Source organism: Choristoneura fumiferana, chromosome 21, assembly GCF_025370935.1.
Source record: "Choristoneura fumiferana chromosome 21, NRCan_CFum_1, whole genome shotgun sequence".
Taxonomy (NCBI): Eukaryota; Metazoa; Arthropoda; class Insecta; order Lepidoptera; family Tortricidae; genus Choristoneura; species Choristoneura fumiferana.
Window position 1 is genome coordinate 17824706 of NC_133492.1, and position 20243 is coordinate 17844948.

Here is a 20243-nt window from a genome sequence, read left to right on the forward strand (position 1 = left end):
TATTAAAAATTTAATTCCAACGTTTACGGCCAGCCCTATTTCAAAGGACCAGGCAAATCGCATTGCGGTCAAATTGTAATGCTGGCGGACAAATAAAGCGCTTGCCTTTTCTTTCCGTATTTATTTATGAGATTTTTTTGCGTGATCTCCGGAAGATAAACTTTTCTGCTCGGTCTGAAGAGCGTAAAAAGTAATAAATGTGACCTTTAAAATGTGACGACTGTATCGCGATGTTTTGGAAACAGTGGTGGATTTTTATTTAGGTTCTGTACCTAGAGTCGCTGGCAAGAGCTGGATGAGAGTGGCCGAGGATCGTGCTCAGTGGCGTGCCATGGGAGAGGCATATGTCCAGCAGTGGACGAACATAGGCTGATGATGATGATGATGATGACCTAGAGTCGACGTCAACAGATGATCTGGGACGATTTTGGTGACGTTAACTTTGACAAAATCATCTCGGCCTATATACGTCACGCTGCAGGGCACATGCTATGAAAGAAAGGGCTTGGGCCGTAGTTCCAACGCGCACAGAACACAGATTGGGAATTTCACATACACCGATGAATTGATTTGCAGATGTATGCACGTTTAAGTTGGAAACTATTAAGGGGCTACCCGAGGTTTTCATCGATTTTTGACAAGTTTTAAATCGTAATCTCAAGCCGTTGTTGTATAATAAGCTACAAAAAACATTAGAAAACTAAGGAATTCAGATCGAAGGTCATTGGAGCATGAGATTCCCTTAAGTAACTACACTAACTTTTCTGCTCGTGAAATCTACAGTATAAAATAATGCTCTCAAGTTGTTAGTTTCTGTGAAAATTTATTTAGGTAAGGTAAACGTACCAGTGCTCATCACTGTCCCAATAGTTGGCATTGTTAATTTACTTGGTAAGGTAAACGTACCAGTGCTCATCACTGTCCCAATATTTGGCATCGTTAATTTACTAAGGTAAACGTACGAGAGCTCATCACTGTCCCAATAGTTGGCATCGGTAATTAGGTATAAGGTAAATGTACGTGTGCTCATCACTGTCCCAATAGTTGGCATCGTTAATTAGGTAAAAGGTAAACGTACGAGTGCTCATCACTGTCCCAATAGTTGGCATCGTTATTTTATGTCATGAGTAGAGGACAGAATATGAGGTGGCCGGGGCAGATATTTGTATGAATAATACGAATGTTTGTTTTCGGGTCTTGGATGTTTAATATTGTATTTAAGTATCCTGTATTCATCTATTTAAGTATGTTTATCCGTTGCCTAGTGTCCCTCGTACAAGCTTTGCTTAGTTTGGGACTAGTACTATTACTTATTCTGTGGTTTGGGACTAGGTCAATTGGTGTCAAGTGTCCCATGATATTTATTTATTTATTTTATTTTTATTTTAGAAGGGTGTCATCTATTGGGCATCAGCGTGTCGAGCACTCGGACGTTTACCTTTATCTTAATTAATATTGGTGGTTGGGTATTCCTTTCATCATCATCATCTCAGCCGTAGGACGTCCACTGTTGGACATACACCTCCCCCATGGACCTCCAGTTGCTTCGGTTGGAAGCGGCTTGAATCCACCGTCGTGAACTCGTGACTTCAACCAGGTCATCCGTCCTTGTCGTTCGTTGGTATTCTTTTCGAACTTTAAATAATTTGTTATACATTGTATACTCATAAAAATCAACGATCTGCCTCGTTCAGAAACAATGACATAACAATAAAGACGATTTGGCTCTCACGCAACCAGCGCTTAAATGCATACGGCCAAATGTGGAACTGCCTTCTTGCCATACTAACTTCAGACAGTTGTATGACACTAGCGCCACATTCACCGGAACTTCTAAGTTTGTAGACATGTGGGACACTTCTCTTGGCAAGTCGTGTGCAAAGTTTGTACTAACGTAGCGTCAAGTCTTTAAAAATCGTTTTTAAAGTTATCGTGGTAAGGTTGGTTTTGGGGGGTTTGAGGCTTTGTAGTTTTGCTACGGGGTTTTAACACTTTAAATAATTAGTTTAGTGTTAGTGCACTGGCACGCGGCGAGGGTAGACTTGTTTGAAGTGTTTTGTTGTAATTTATTATTTTATGCCGCTGCTAGGGGATTTCTGATTTCAGATTATTGCGATAGAGTTAAACAGCCGTACGTTTTTATCACAGATATAGATTACACTAGATTACGCAAATGCATCTACTTCGCGTGTCCGAACCCCGACCAAACGTCGGGGTTGGCCCATACAAAGACTGACCGCTAACTGACTAATCATAATCATGACTAGTGACTGACTCGAGCCCCACGGCGCGGGCGGCCGGCGCATTTGAATCGATTTTGCGCGGACATCGGGGAATTCATATCGCTAATTCGCTTTTGAGACGCCACAGTAGATAAAAAAGTGACACGGTTGGTTTTCATACAGATTGAGGTGTTTGCGTTATCTAGTGTAATCTATATCTGTGGCACGGGACCATAAAAATCACACAAACAATTACAGTAGTAGGATGTATACAGAAAGTGGTGATGGTGATTCCTTTTCCAATATTTTTATCATTACTGAATCAACAAAAATATTCTAGTCTTGCCCGCGGCTTCGCACACATAAATCATAAGATCCAGCAGCTGAATTCAAATTTCGGGATTTTTAAAATTCCCGTTGTAATTCCTGAAAAATAATTCGTTGTTTTCATTGAAAATACATTAAAAACAGTCCTGCCAAATTTCATGACTAAGCCCAGCGGTTGTTATTTCGAGATTTTATCCCTTTCCCGTGAGAATGTCGGAATAAAAAGTAGCCTGTTTTATTCCAGATGGCTATCTACATACCAAATTTCATCCAAACCCGTTTAGCCGTTTCAGCGTTAAGGAGTAACAAAGATACTCACTCACTCACAAACTTTCTCGTTTATAATAATAAGTAGGATAAAATCGAACTTTTTCACAAATTTTCACGAGAGTCGATAGAGAAATAGAACAGTCAGCCGAACAGTACATATAATATATAGAAAACATTTATTCCCGATCTGATACAGAGACGGTTAGCACTCCCTCGGTCAGCCTATAGGGAGTTTCCTGAGTAAAAATAATTATAATCTTGTTAGTCTCTCAGATTATCATAAAATATTAGAAAAGTAGATTGTACAACAAGAGCATTAAACGAGCCATTTTCAAATTCAAATTTCTTTTTTCATTTATTGCTTTTGGAAAGACCATCGTTGCCAAGAAGAATGCGCCGCAAGAAACTTGGCACAAAGTAATTTATTCAAAATAAAATAATCAATATGTGTCTCGAATATTTTTTTCCATTTCATTTCATTTCATACCTATAATACTAATTTGAACTTCTATAACATTACCAACAACATCACTCTTAACAACCACGTAAATCTTTCCGCGCACCGACGTAAGCCTTGAAAAGCCTTTCATAAAAAAATGACACGGATAATGCCCCCGTGCCATATATTATAATGCATCGCGGGACATGTCGGGCTATATATTCCCTGAGTGTGTAGCCATTTATATGGCAGCCAGTGGACCGTGCTTGAGGAGGGCTATCGGCCCTTCGACGTTGAAAAATTGTGTCGTGCTGCGTAGTGATGGATTGGGCTGCGAAGTGGTTATGCTTTGAGACTTTAGAGGGCTTCCTTGTGCGTTTTAATCATGCGTGAAACATAATGAGGGCTATCGCGTATGAATTCGCCGCTAGAGGCGCTGGTGTAGCGAGAGGTCTCTGAAATGTCAAATGTCACTGTTTTTTCATCACACTTGCTCGTAAACAGTGTCGTAACATGCAGGCTACCTTGGTTGCAACCCCCCAAATAAAACCCTCGACCTTAATGTGCTTGTCATGAAACCGTGGTCGCGTAATGAGTCATTGCCCGTACTAATTTTCTTGTCATGAAGCCCAAGGTCGGTCAATGAGTCGGTGCCCGTACTGATGGCGCTGCGCGTGCTGCTGCAGGACTACATACATTTTTTCCCAACAAAACGGGACTACGCCACACTGTGGCATGCTCGATATTTTTATGGTACGGTTTTAAGGTATTAACTATTGTTTAAATGTAAATTTTGTTTTCACGCCAATAAAAAACTAACCACTATACTTCAGGCAGGACCTTTGTCTACAGTGGCGCCAACTGGTGAGCGCGAAAACAGTAGCCTTAATTACTTTCACCCGCGAGCATAATTATTATTATGATAGCTGTCTATACAACAAATGCGTGTTCACAACAAATCACACAAACCTACAGTCACCACCACCATACAATGCCGACGCGTTTCCAACTCAACCAGAGTCTCTCCTCAGCGTAAGACAACCGTTCACCATGCAACCAGATGTTAAACAATCACCAAGTTCGAAAAATATGGAATAAAAATTTATAAAACGTTACCTGACTATTTAAAATCATTAGACGCTGTACAATTCAAAAATAATCTTAACCAATTTTTAATCGCGAATGATTTTATAACACAAATGAACAATATTATACAAAGTATTAAAACTAATGCATAAATAACTATCTGTACCTAAATGTTAATAATTAAATATTTCACATTTCCGCGGGTATGGTGCGGATAATGGTGAGCTGTAAATAGCACAACATAGATGATCATAAAATCCATCTAACCTATTTCCTAATGATAATGAAGAAGCAAGATACTATACTCACTGTCCTGTTCCCTATGTGTTTGGCCCGACAGTGAAGGACGGCTGTCTGCCCTACGACGGCCGTCACATTGCGTGGAGACACATCGTCAAAGTACGGCCGCTCCGGCCTCGCTTCACTGGTCACACCAGACAGCACACCGAGACCTGCAGACAACGAGAACACAGTTAAAACACAATACTGATATACAACGAGTATGGTCGGCCGTGCTTAAAAATATTACTTATTTTTTTCGTAATGGCTACGGAACCCTATTTCGGGCGTGTCCGACACGCTCTTGGCCGGTTTTTTAGTACTCGCGTAGTACAAGCTGTCCTAGTTTGGGACTAGGTTAATTAGTGTCAATTTCTATGTTATTTATTTATTTGAACATGACTACTGTTCTGTATTTACATTACACATTTCTAGCGAGGAAAGTCATAAAGCTAGAATATACGTTTGTGTTAAAAATATAGTAACAAAATGTTCGTTTATTATCAAACGCTGGCCTGTCCCATGCATCGCTTGTAGCATCAAAGAGAACAAAATGCGAATTAATTCTAGCACATAGTTAATTGCATATAACGTTGTCAAAAACCACTGAACCGAGAGTAACGTTTTTCAATTTGCATACAACGTAGCGTAGAATGTTGCTGTGGAATATTTTAAAGTTGACTGCAATCGATCTATTACTAAAGAACAGAGGGTGTATTGTCTAAAGCTGGTCTGCTGATCACAACGCACAACGTCACGACCCAACGTTTCTCTCGCAGCCCGTCTTTGCGTAGAAGTGGTCAGTTGATTTTGCCGCAGCTACCAAAGTAGACGTGTCAACAGGAGTGAAAGTTGTTATGAAACTATAATAAAAAGGCAATTTTCTTTGACTATTTACTTTTTTAGTATTTATTTTGCGGATTAATTCTATTAAATTATTTTCAAACAAATCCATTGTCAACCGTTGACCTGGACTGCAGCGTACGAACGAGAACGACGCCGAGCAGTGCGGAGTACCCGCTCCCACTTCATCGCGCTCGCCCTTCGCCGCTGACACATACTGCGACGGAACAAGATACCATTTTCAACTGATTCCTTTTTCTTCGTATTCCTGATTGGACATATATTCTTGTTTCGGCACATTCCTGTTTGGACGCATTCCATTTTCGGCACGTTTTTGTTTCGACACATGCCGTTTTTGGCATAAATCATTATATACAACAAATTAAATCAATCCTAGGTATTGTTATTTTTTATTTTTAAGACATACACTTATAGTAGTTATAAGAAAACGGAATCCACTCCAAACAGGAATGTGCTGAAACAAGAATATGTCCAATCAGGATTGTGACGTACATAGGCTGAGATGATGATGATGACAATGAATCATACACTACAAGTGGGCCGGCACACTCATCATCATCATCAGCCTACAGAAGTCCACTGCTGGACATAGGTCTCTTCCATGGCGCGCCACAACACTCTGTCTTCAGCCCCTCGCATCCATCCGCCGCCAGCGATCCTCTTAAGGTCATCCGTCCACCGTGCCTCAGGACGCCCTACACTACGTTACTCCGTTACTCTTAGACATTATCAAATCATGACTAAAAACCAATTGCCATTGTTATCAAATCCCTTACAAACCTTGAACCGAACCCGGTCGTCAGAATAACGTACATGCGTAAACAAACAGTCTATTTTATTCGTTTTAATAACGTTTGGGTAAAACTGACATAACCGGACAATACGGCATTGTCCTTACACTCGCATCATTGTGTTAGTCCGAGGCTTTTATGTGTGTTATCTTCACAAACAATAGGGTGACCACATTAAATTATATTGAAGGTGTATTTTTAGGCTTGTCCAGTTCAGCGGGCCGTGATAGGCACAGGGAAAAGGAAAGGATGTCTATCTTTCTACCTGTTGCACGGCGTTGGAACCACTCAATTCTCACTGCCAAGCCACTGTCAAGGGCAGACCTCTTGAGGGGAGGTTTTACCTTAAAGGAGGCCTAGTAGGTTACTTTTTGAGTAAAACAATAAAACTTTTAAAAAAATTTAATTAAAAAATTAGAAACAAAAAATAACAGGCCTAGTATGACAAAAATAAAAAAAGTATAACAAGGATCTCAGGTAGTAGGTTCAAGCGATTTTTATGAGAGGTCGGTTCTGATTATACGGTCTCCCTGGCCTACACCTCCCTGGAGTCGGAGAGAAGAACCCGGAGCGAAGAGGGCTGGCCACAGCAGGGGGGCCTGGTCCAGCTGAGCGGTCGTCGGTGCCGGGGTCAAAAGGGGCCTTAGGGCGGCAGGACGAGCAGCCTGGACAGTGTTCCACGCCGGAACGCTCAGGGTCTTGGACGAGCCAGGAAGGATGTGCAGTGCTCTGGACGTTAAGGCCGTCAGGGCTTGGTGTCAAGGCTTGGGCGTAAAGGAGCCGTCTGAGCCGTGAAAGTTGTAGCCGTACGGAGCTGCCCAAGTCTTGGGCTTATGGAGCTTTCGAGGGAGCTTGTTTAGTGTAAGATGAGCTGTTGCACGGCGTGCAACAGCTAGAAAGATATACGTGACGACATTGTTAACATGTATGGCAAGAGTTTATAATGTATAGTTGAACAAGAAATTTCTTAACCATCCTATGGCTGTGTTTTCACCAGAGAATGCGTTACGGGGAATGTGTTTTTCATTAACCAATAGAAACTCTTCATCTACCTATGTCTTCGCACAGCACCGCTCTGGTGGAAACTGCTGAGCGGAGCAAGGCGAGGTAAATGAAGCGTTCCTATTGGTTCATGAATAACACATTAATCGCAGCACGCTCTAGCACATTTTTTTTATACGACTGGAAGGCAAACGAGCAAGTGGGTCTCCTGATGGTAAGAGATCACCACCGCCCATAAACATCTGCAACACCAGGGGTATTGCAGATAGGTTACCAACCTAGAGCCCTAAGATGGAATACCTCAAGTGCCAGTATTTTTTAGTTATTTTGTATATGTTTTATAAATTAAAGCTACACAATGCCTGTTATCGAATAGAAAAACAATTTTTAAGCTACCTTTACAAATAACAAAGTTATAAAGGTTTGAAATCCAAGATTAGACAGAGAAAGACATACTGGCATGTGACGTCACACGCCAGTACCGCTATACTTGCTGCATAGAGAAAAGCGTTTGAGAAAGAGACAGGTACATAGATTTTTCAAAAAATCCCAATAAATCCAATTTTCAACCGATTTAAATTTTCTCTTCGCTAAACACTATCTGTATATCTATATTTTCATAATAATATTAGGATATAGCAAAATCAGGAGTTGTCAAATACCGTATTATAAACAGGACAGCGGTCCTTGAGTATCGTTCTGCGTTTGTTTCATGACTCCAAACCAATCTTAACCAAATGTCACTACAATAATTCCTGCCACTTTTGCAAATCCGAACACTGATCTTCGTTTGTTTTTAGAGACAAAGCCGGCATATTAAGGAACTGTCACGTGACTTCATTACAGGGTTCCGTGGCAAACAAAACACGTGCTATGCTCATTTCCGAAACAGCATGGCCCCCCGCCGAGGCGGAAATAAGAAAACCTTTGCTCGCCTAAGACAAGGAGCGCGGAGGTGGCGTGAGCTAGGAAAGGAGCGGTTCACGCGTCACGCTTGAATGGAAAATACATCGAAAACAAGAACTTATTTTAATCCCCGACGCAAAAAGAGGGGTGTTGTCGGTGTGTCTGTGTGTGTTTTTTTTTTTTTATTTATTATTAATATTAGCACATACATAACAATATATTTACAGTACGCCAAACTGTAAAACAGTTTGTTGCGTCGCGCTCTGATGCTAAAATTCTTGTGCAAAGCGATGCTTACTAACTAGGTACATAACTAAACATAACATAGGTACCAACGGAGCCTCAGTCATACACATGTAGGTTTTATTGCGTTGCAAATAAGGTTTATATCCGTTTACCAATGGATAGTAGACTAAGTCTCCGCCGGTGTGTGTGTGTGTGTGTGTGTTTGTCTGTCTGTGGCACCGTAGCTCTTAAACGGGTGGACCGATTTGAATAAGATTTTCTTATTTTAAAGCAGGTTTCCTAGCAATGGTTCTTAAACATGTTTTATCAAAATCGGTTCAGCCTTTTGGAGATATTGAACTTTGAAGTGACAAAGTCGGGGTTTCTTTAACCGATTTCAAACAAAGAGCCGGGGTGTCTGCCGGGGATTCTTAGCACCCCCTGCCCCGCCGTTATCGCAAACGCTACCGTCACAAAACACAGATAGTTCAGAAGTCAATCTCCCCTGTATGTAGGTACTTCAATTATCATACCTACGCTCGGCGATCGCTCTAAGGTTGTCAACTATGGCGTATGCACCAAAAAACTATCGTGGTAGTGGCACTCGTATCTAGTTGTTTGATTTATTGTTGAGAATGAAACGGGAAGAATGGAAATATAAATTAATAACTAAAATATTTTAATTTTAATGTCATTGTTATATTATAAATTTTTCACAGAAAATATCTTGCGACGATTTCGTTATTGGCGAAATTCACGATAGATAACAACCGTCAACTGAAGAGTTATAATAACTTTTATTTGTTGCTCCATTATTGCAAAAAAAAGTTCACAGACGCGTGTCTCAAGCGGATGGCACTCGCGCTCGCACTGGTCCCAACCGGTCCGAGATATCGTGTCCGTGAGCAGTGTCTATGTGTGCGTTGCTCGAGCGCACTTTGATTTCTGAACTATCTGTGTTTTGTGCTACCGTAGTCGGGACTACCGGGCCTGCTGGGGCCAGGGTAAATGATGCACTTTCATTTAACCGACTTCAAACAAGAAAAGGTATTTTATGATTATGTTTTATTTAGAATTTTACAGCTGCAGGCATAAAAGCCGTGGCCTAGTGGTTGATGTTACGGCCTCTTAAGCAGAGGATCGTGGGTTCACAAACCGGTCTCGCGTCTTGAGTTTTTCGAAATTCATGTGCAAAATTACATTCTAAATTTACCACGAGCTTTGTACAGCAATTCAATGTTGATGTGAAGACCCAGTCTGTACTGGGTTCGCGTGGGACTACGGTCTAAGCTCTCTTATTCTGAGGGGAGGCCTGTACCCTGCAGGAGGACATGTATAGACCGATCTAGGATGAGATGAGACTCGCTTTAATGCCAACTCCATTCTTACTAACCCGCTCGCTTCATAGCCCGCATGTCCGCGGTGCACCAAGAAAATGAAAATGACAGCCGCTTCTTTGTGTTGCACTCGGTCTTTTGTCTTTTTCTAACGCATCTCCGATAAGGAATTGTTTGTATAAGTCGTGTTTTTGAGGTTGTGAAACAGAATACTGGAGCGCGGGGATTTTGTAATAGAAATTTGCTAGAATCTTAATTGTTTCAAGTGCAACGTTTTTAACATTTTTGATATTACTTAAGACTTTTGGATTGACTTTAACCTTATGTGTGCTTTATGTGTGATACCTTTATTTTAAATTATATTTTAACTCTGAAACGGAGAACCGATTTGTTAAAAATTGTTATTGTTATTTACAAAAACAAATTACAAACAAACAAAATTGACATAGTTATTTAGGAAGAAAAATCTTCGTATGACGACCATGAACCGGAAGACGAATTATCGGCAAACCTTTTAGGTGGACTAACGACATTACGAGAGTCTGTTCTGGACAACTGATTAATGCAAGTGGCGAGTTATCGTTCATTGTGACTTTCTAATGGTGGTCTTCAACAACAGATATAGTAAAATACCTTAGCCTCATCTGCACTTTACGTCAGATAAGGGTCAATCACTGTCAGTTTTATGTAAGAAATAAAAAAGACGTCATCCGGGTGATCATGTTATTGTTATTTTAATAACATCTGACATTGAAGCAAGTACAATTATTTATTAATTTTGATTCTTTGTTACGAATAAAAGCGGTAATATGAGCAAATAATAAAAACACAGATCGTACGCGTCAAACTTGACAACATTAATACAGCAACTTAAAAATAATAGAGGCTTTCGATTTTACCTTTTTATACAAATTGAATAGTGTTATCAATATACCTACGCCATCCTAAACCCAACTGACATCGCCTGTCACGCTACAAACATCAAGCATTTTGCTTTACATTGCTTCTTCGAACAAACTTTAAAGTGTAATAAAAATAAAAATAAACTAATTATTTTTAAACTCGCTGAACTAATGTTGTTTAGTTTGTATATGGAGTACGATCTATGTTTTAATTATTTGATCATATTACAGGCCACACCCGGTATTGTAGTTCATTAATATGGAACTCTGAAAATTAAACGCATTATTCAATTTATTATTCGTGACATTTTGTAATCGTACTTTTTATTTTTCGATAATTTAATTTAGGCAAATGCTGACTAAAGCTTTGCTACTAGTATCTTCGGTTCAACTCGTTTCTTATAAAAACATTTCAAATCTACGTAAAAACTTTTACTGCGAGCTTTTTCTTTATTTAATCCGACCCACTCAAAGCTTCCAATAAGAATTCCATTTTTATAGATTTAAAATAGAACGCTTTCGCGCGCACTAAAACCTTCAATTTATGTAATATGCAATACTAACAGGTACTCGTATTTTCAAGTGGAACTGTGATAACTGGGAAAAATAAAACGGAAGCTAGCAGAGTAATAATACCAGGTACGGTGCTACACGAGCGTTCTTTTGTTTCCAACGATCTTGGTGATGTCGAAAAAATAACGCTCGGAAAATGGAGAATTGTATGCATCTGTGAATTTGTTTCTAATAGAGCAGCGCTGCCCTCATAAGGCAATTGGCAGTATCTAATTTTTAGACATTTCGAGTAAACAGAGAAAATGTGTGAATTGATTTCGCGTCGCCTTATTGAGGTTTTATTGTAACTTTGAAGGTTGAATCATTCTATTTTATGTTTATATTTATTATGTATAGGGTTGAAGTAATAAAAATATTATTATTTTAGATGTTATTTGAGATACCGCCATTACGCTACGCATTACAAGGACTATTTTTTGACTTACTGCTATTTCCCTTAACGCGTCAATATAAAGCCCCTTACAAAAATACTTGTAACATATTTTAGTCAAAAAAATATATAAATTTTAAACAAAAGACAAAGTTATATTCAGTTTTAAAATATTTATTACTTTTACCAACAGAAACTAACAATTTTTTTTACAAAATACATCCATTTTTATGTTTTTTACTAACAGGAAGTTTATGCATCTGAAACGGGCAATTCTTTCCAAAACTGCATTCTATTGGTAAGAATTATATTTTGCAGTGATTTTATTATATTATTATTTTTTATTTGTGACTAAGACGAATCTAACGACACCTAATATTACGAAATCCATCAAGCCGTTTAGGCTGCAGAGCATGCCAAAGAAATAGACATACATAGATACTTATATACATAAATACAAACACTCGATAAAGATAAACCTCCTTCTGACGCAGTCCGGTAATATATTTTTCAATTATTACAACACACTTACCTACGTAGCCGTGTGGCCTAGTGGTTTGACCTATCGCCTCTCAAGCAGAGGTCGTGGGTTCAAACCCGGCTCGCACCTCTGAGTTTTCGAAATTCATGTGCGGAGTTACATTTGAAATTTACCACGAGCTTTGCGGTGAAGGAAAACATCGTGAGGAAACCTGCACAAACCTACGAAGCAATTCAATGGTGTGTTGGAAGTTCCCAATCCGCACTGGGCCGCGTGGGAACTATGGCCCAAACCCTCTCATTCTGAGGGAGGCTGTTGCCCTGCAGTGGGACGTATATAGGCTGGATGATTAAAACACTCAATTGGCCGTGTTTTATGATCACCGCCAATCACTGACAATTGCCTACTTTCCACACTTGTATCATTGATAACTATTTGATTGCGTCTGAATCCTCATTTTAAATAATATCACTTGACACCTTAATTTCACTTATTTTTAATTGGTAAAACTGAACAATAATAATTAAATGGTTTACTTATGCAAAACTTTCTCCTTACTTCGTCAACAAACAAACTTGCAATGACAAGATTCACTACGAATTGCACGGAGGGCGGTAACTCACTTAATAGCTAGAAAATTTTAGACTTATTCTGCGTAGCAATTACTAAGCGATTTGGTCGTAACTAGAGAGATATCTCTAGATGGCTTCAAAATAAGTATTTACTGCCATTTGCCTTCAAATAAAATATTTTACAATTATAATCTTTATGTAACGATTGGGAAGTAAATGATTATACTGCTATTTGTCTTAGCAATATCGAATTACTGCCAAATGACTTAGTAAATTGTTGGAAAATTGAGATACCAAAAATATTCTTAAGGGTTTTTGATCATGTTGTAGATAAGATGTGGTCCCGTGTGGTGTCGGGTTAGAATTACACCTCTCCATTTCTTCCGTGGATGTCGTAAGAGGCGACTGAGGATACAGGTTAAGGTATACCGTAGGCGACAGGCTAGCAACCTGTCACTATTGTACCGTTTTTGTCAAACTTAAAACCTAAAATTGCTAAAAGTGGCTCCGAAGCGGTAACGCTTTGTGTGCTCTGCCTACCCCATTTGGGAATACAGGCGTGATGTTTGTGTGTGTGTGTATAAGATACGGCCAATTTGCTTAGTTCATCTGATAGAGAATGTTTCAAGCTACGTCATGGTATAAATAACTCAAAAGTGTTTTTTTTTGAGATACTGCCAATTGCCTTATGAGGGCAAAGCGGTTGCACTAACTTTGACAGGTTGTTTCTTGCGTTCTTGCATTACTAACGCAAATTCGATCATTGTTTGTTGGTGTCGCGCCAACATTGTCGGTTGCAACTTTCACGCAAGTTTGTTCTGCTATTCGAAGTAGGTAGTGAGGTTTTAATATTGTTACTATACGAATATGACTTGTGATTGTTATTAAAGTAAGCTTTGTGCTTTAAAAATTACTCTATTTTGATTTAGGTACTTTTATATTTTCAAAGTACCCTCTAAACGTTTTGAGGTTTTATGCTCTCAAAGCAAAAAAAGCGTGGTGGCCTAGTGGTTTGACCTATCGCCTCTCAAACAGAGGGTCGTGGGTTCCACCCCGGCTCGCACCTCTGAGTTTTTCCAAATTCATGTGTGGAATTACATTTGAAATTTACCACGAACTTTGCGGTGAAGGAAAACATCGTGAGGAAACCTGTACAAACCTGCGAAGCAATTTAATGGTGCGTGTGAAGTTCCAATCCGCACTGGGCCCGCGTGGGAACTATAGCCCAAGCTCTTGTTCTGAGAGGAAGCCTGTGCCCAGCAGTGGGACGTATCTAGGCTGGGATGATGATGATGATGCTCTCAGAAAATATTTAAGTTTGATGAATCGAAATCAATAGTTAACCTAGAGTTGAGTAGAGCATAACATGCATTAAGATTATATCTATCTTTTTCATATCATGCTATATCTACATGAAATACAATAGGATAAAAGATTCTGAAAATCTTTTTTTTTTTCGTGCCTGTCTTAGTATGTAACCATTTCAAATGGTACCAGATTGCAAACATTTTAACCATTTTATTTATTCATAAATGTGTAAAAAATTCTATGGAATCCTCGATCCGCGTGTCCGAATCCCTTTTGGACAGTTTATCTTTACCTGGTAAACTTTTCGCATACTGTACAAACTAATTTGGATCATTAAACGTATTGCTCATTGCTCGTTCCTACAGTTTCACTATTATTAAGCCTAAATCGAAGTTGGCAGCGTCGCGTGCACAGTGATGTTGGACTGACACGAACTGTTACTTTTTTGTGCACTTACTCGAATAGGTTTTAAATTTCCTGCAAATCCGAGTAAGCTGCAGAAACTAGCTGCAATTTATTAAAATACTGGCTACTTTCAAACTATTTCGAAAACGTGTGCTTTGATATTTATGTGCTTTCAAACAGTTTTTTGGCTAAAATTTTATATGCGTGAACCAACGCACCGATTTCCATAAATTTTTGTTTTAAATTTAGATATTCATAACATTTTTTAGTTTGAAACTAAAATTGGTTTTCAAATTGGTTATAAATATCTAAACAACATGCAGTGGAATGTAAAGTTTGCGCTTAATTAATACAGTTTTAAATTGGGCTCACGTTCGTATTGTAAATAACAAGCAATATACAGAATAAAACTTTTTTCTCTGTGTTTACATCTTTCAGTCTACAATTTCGTTATTTGTTTCATTAATTGAAAGTCTTGTTTGTTCCATTAAGTTCCTTTTCAGAGTTTTTATTTTACAATATAATTGTGAGAGACAAATAAAATTAACGATCTTATTTTCAATCAGAAATCTTGTCCCCAACAAAAGTTACTACTACATTTTCACACTGTGCTCATAATAGCCAATTTACTATAAGTGAAAAACAGAAAACCCATTTTAAAATCATTAAATCTCCTCCTGGTACATAAATACGGGCAACAACGTAATTTTGCACCAGCACAATCACGTACTACGTAATAACTTCACGGCTTTCACTGCAACGGAACTTGCACAATTTTGGCAAAATACCCGAATAACTTAACCTAATTTTCACATTTCCAAAATGAACTGGATCGTTACCGTTTACAGTTATCAGATGGTATGCAAGAAAGTGGCAAGTTATCATGGAACGTGCAGCTGACTTAGGGTGGCCCGGTTTACACCCCATTTTGGAGGTGTCTGGGAGTGCAGTGTGGAGTTAGCTAAATGCCGCGTTTTGTGATAATTGTGTGTCTAGTGCATCAAACAAGAGTCAAAATGGTTTCAAAAGTAATATCAAGATATATTTAGTGTAAAATAATGGAAAATTATTGTGATGTGGTTTTAAAAAATGTTGGTTGGCTTTTTTCCAAATGAGGTGTGTGATAGCATCTTGGATTGTAAGTCAATATAGCATCTAATCAGTATTATGTTTTGATACGAAAATTATAAATGTTTTAAAGCTACAAAAATTTGTTGGTGGACCAATTTGTTCATCAGAAAGGATAATATAATTGATGATATTTTTTTTCAGAATGATTACCACTTCATTAATTAATTTTTCAAGTCCAATCCTGTTTCAATATGATGAAATGCAATATTGTTCTCCTTTACCTTCCTTATTTCATGTTTTTTTTGTAAATTATATTTACAAGCAATCGTTATATTAATTATTAATGTAGATGACTGTAGAGTCGATATCAACTGGGTGACATTGGAGGCAGTGGCACGTGCCCGCTATGATTCATCGCACTGTATAAAAGCGATTCGAGCCATCTGTCCAACTTTTACGTTTTGTTCAGACAAATATGTATTTTTTGCAACAGACGGAGCAGTTATTGACCTCTAGCTCACCCGGTGAAAAGTCTAAATGATGCCAAATTTGTAACAATTCTGAGTTTAGTTTCTATTGGTTTTATCTTGTTGGAAATGCTTCGTGCAAAGAATTTTTCCAATCCGAATCTACCCCAGTTTTTAGTCGGTGGGTTAAAACTTTCATGCATACATTTGTTTGTTTTTTACCCGACTGCAAGGAGAGGTATTGTTTTTCACGCGTATCTTATATGTAAGTATGTAATTAATTTATAATCTTTATTGTAAAAAAAGAAATACAAAAAGGTTACAAAAAAGGACAAAGGCACTGATTTTTTGTCAGATGAATGGAATGTCAAAAAAGACATCAGTCTGTAGTACAAAGGTTCAACCCTAGTACCCGATTCAGTTTCTTTATTACTTCATATTATTATCATCACAGAATTGGGTTTATATATTTATTTATTTTATTAATAAAGTACACACATCATATAAATTACAACTTGAGCCATATACAGAGAGTCTATGACCATTGGGCTTTAAATAGAGGGTTCGGTTTTACTCGCATAACTTAGGTACTTTTGTTGTGCTACTTTTAAAAAATATGATCACTGTTTTTTTTTTTTTCATACAAATTAAATGTAATTTTCAATGTATGCGATACAATTACTAAATTGACGGCACATTGATAAATGTTTATCTTAGCGATGTCAAGTAAATGTCAAAAAATATTTAAAAGCCCCCGTACATACCAAGAGACAGCAATAACACCGCCAAGTCCGATACACTGATTTAACGATTAAACTTTGTAGATCAATAAATTATGTAAATATAAGTTTTTTGAAAATGTTACAAAACAAGAGTAACTTAGTTTTGTTAGTAGAATTGAACTTAGAATTTAAAGCCCCGTGAACAGAGATAGCCTGTATAAACTAGTTACTGGTATTCCGATATACATACTACATAACAATTACGGAGTATATATACGTCATTGACCACAATGCGAGATGTGGGTTGAAGTGGGTTATAACTAATGTTATTTTTTGAGTCGTGTAGTGAAAATGAACTGAGAGACTCAGTATATGATCGGTTTTTTGGAGTCTTATGTATTTTTTATTTCAACTCCAAATTTGTTACTTTTACGGGTATCCCGTGAAAACCATATCGAAAATACAAACTGAGACATGGATGCACAGAAAAACCAGAAAAAGAGACCAGCGCTGGGAATCGAACCCAGGTCCAGCCCCAGGTCAGCGGTGGTGTAGGGGTTATAGCACGCAGCACGGTTTCCTGAGGACCTGGGTTCGATTCCCAGCGCTGGTCTCTTTTTCTGGTTTTTCTGTGCATCCATGTCTCAGTTTGTATTTTCGATATGAGAGACTCATCATTAGCAGGCCGCCCACTAGGTGGACCAAAAGAGTTGCGTACAACTGGTGGATGTAGGTGGAAAGTTGTTGCTTCTTTGTGGCGTTCTAAGCTGAAAATTATGGCTACTTAAGCTTTTTTTTAATAATAAATAAAAAAAGCCTGGTACTCACGAGCGAGCTGAAACTATAACCGTTACATGTTACAGTTACCAAAAATCATAGTGTATACGTTCGTGAGCGGAACGCGCTGTGCTCGCAACGAGAAGATGACGTCCAGGTACTCATTGCGTAACTGTAACGTTGCACGTTACTGTAATCTAAACTAACCTAACCAACAAAAATTTGGAAAACGCCCGACATTGTCAATTCAAAGTTCACTGTCTCAAAAACGGCTGAACCAGTTTTGATGAAATGTCTAAAGAACAAATCGATCCACCCGTTTAAGAGCTACGGTGCCACAGACAGACAAACATAGCGGTCAAACTTATAACATCCCTCTTTTTGCGACGGGGGTTAAAAATAGTGTGTACGTGGTTCGCAAGCTTGCCACGAGCAGAACACGTGCGGCTCGCAGTGAGCCGATGAGTATCGGTTTCTAGAACCTCGTTACTGTATCTGTTACAGTTCGCTTGATGAGTACGCTCGGTGAGGGCACTCGATAGATGTCACGAGTGTAGATCGTTTCACGCGTACACACTAGAACCTCGTAACGTATATGTTCGGTTACAGTTAAAGCTCACTTGTGAGTAACCGGCTTTAGATTCTATACCTTCCGCCGCCTAACTTTGCCTAAAAGTTCATTGCCCCGACTAGTACCACAAAAACTATAAAGGTATAATTCCAATAATTGAATAGGCACTATACCGTTAAGCGATTCGTACACAATCCGGGAGTAACGAAAAGACGTCGCATAAAAAATGTATCTCAAAAATGGGTCAAAACTGATATTAAGTAATGAACTTTTAGGCAGATTTATATGGCGCGTGGTATATACATATATCCGCTTGGCATTTGTTTAGAAGCACTCGCTATCTAAGCTGTACAGTCATGGTCAGCTAATTTAACATGAAAACAACCCATCTAGTATTTACCAAGCGCATTGCAAAAAACCCTTGGTAATAAGGACCTCATAAATAATATAATATCGGGACCCTCACTTCCCGCGCGCCGTCCTGTTGGTAATTTAAAAATGAATATTAAAGGGACGGTGTATTAAGTGTTAAAGCAAGAATATTAAAATTCATAAAAACAATACTTTGTCTGGTCTTAAGTAAAGAATGACTAATGAGCTACAGTTTAAATGGCACAAATAGCTACCAATGACTTTGGTCGTAAAATTTGACATTGCTCCTAGTACCTTTTCACAGCTTTTTCTCACTTTTTGTGAATAAAAAGATATATATTTAACATTTATTCGAACATCTACTTGGAGAATAAAACTACAATACGTAAGTACACCTAAAATGAAAATAAAACTCGAAACAATTGAACCATTAATACGCGTAGAATGCAAATAAAAAAAAACATTACTAAGGTAAACGTTCGTAAAAAATCAAACTTCTAAGCCAATGCAATCAAAAGATACAGCTGCAAATTTTCGACACTCGCAAGAGAATCAAAACATGGTACTTCCCGTGAACTCAGAATCTTGAAATTTGGTACGAAGCAACGTCTTATAGCACAGATAAAGGAAAAATTGCGAAAAGCATAAATTTTTAGTTACATTATATAATAAAAATATTTGAACGGAACCCTCGGTGCGCGAGTCCGTCTCGCACTTGGCCGGTTTGTCCTTTTAGTAATGTTTACATAAGGTTCTTTTTCACACGCACACGCACGCACAACACACACACACACACACACACACACACACACACACACACACACACACACACATTCAATACATACTAATTTTTCATTGTTCTATTTGTCTACTAGTTGTCTTTTCTTATAATCTATAATATAATGTAATAAATTAATTTTGATTTTAATGTATCTAGATAATAATGCAAATTTACTATGTGTACGATTGAATCTCGAATGCACTCCAGGACCTCAAGATACAGGCTCAGCCTAGTTTGGGGTCCACCAGACATCTCTTTTTATGTATACGTGTGTCATTTTTAAGCGAAAATAAATGCTATAATGTATAGTTTCATATTAGAGAAACCGCAGCCACCTATCACACAATAATCAAAATGTCTCACGGGCGATGGTGAATGTCCTAACGTGTTTCGAAATAAAACTACATAATATAACTATAGGAATTCGTTCTCAAAGCTATAAAATGAATTTGTTAGTAACTGTTTGATAAATAGATACTGAATTCAGAACGGTGTTGAAATTTATTACACAGCTTCATTTTCTTCTAAAGGACTTGAAACCTTTACGAGTATGTTATGATATTTGCCTAACTCTAGCTCATTGCGTATGCATTATACTTAACCCTGCCGCTGCTCACGTCATTACGGGGCGCCAAAAAATTCAATTTCCCTCCGGATATAGCGGAGCAAGTAAAATGTCCAAGGATTAAAAACATGCGTGGAGCCCGACCTCATACCGCCGTCCTTAATGAACTGATTATTAAATCCAGTTATTATATGAACTCATGGAATTCAGCGAATTTTCATTTTTTTATAAAGTTTTTTGACAGATAAAAACTTCTTTTTAGGGTTCCGTAGCCAAAATGTCTGTCTGTCCGTCCGCGGCTTTGCTCAGAAGCTATCAATGCTAGAAAGCTGTAATTTTCCACGAATATATGTAAATTATGCCGACAAAATAGTATAAAAAAAATTCAAAATTTTTTTTTGAGTATACTCCCATAGACGAAAAGTGGGGTTTTTTCTCATCCATCCTTATAGTGTAGGATATTGTTGGATAGTTCTTATAAAATCATTAGGGAGTTGATTTTTCGATTTAGTGATTTGTTTCCAAAAAATTCAACTTTAAAGTGCAAAGTTTCATTAA

General features: G+C 38.2%; 1 protein-coding gene across 1 annotated transcript in view; it reads right to left on the reverse strand.

Moving 5' to 3' along the window:
* Window positions 1-20243, reverse strand: part of LOC141439791 (uncharacterized) — a gene marked incomplete in the record, with an annotated part of 323470 nt that overhangs the window by 48837 nt on the left and 254390 nt on the right. Inside the window, 1 exon segment of the mRNA XM_074104168.1 lies at window positions 4654-4796. Coding sequence (XP_073960269.1) covers window positions 4654-4796 — 143 coding nt within the window.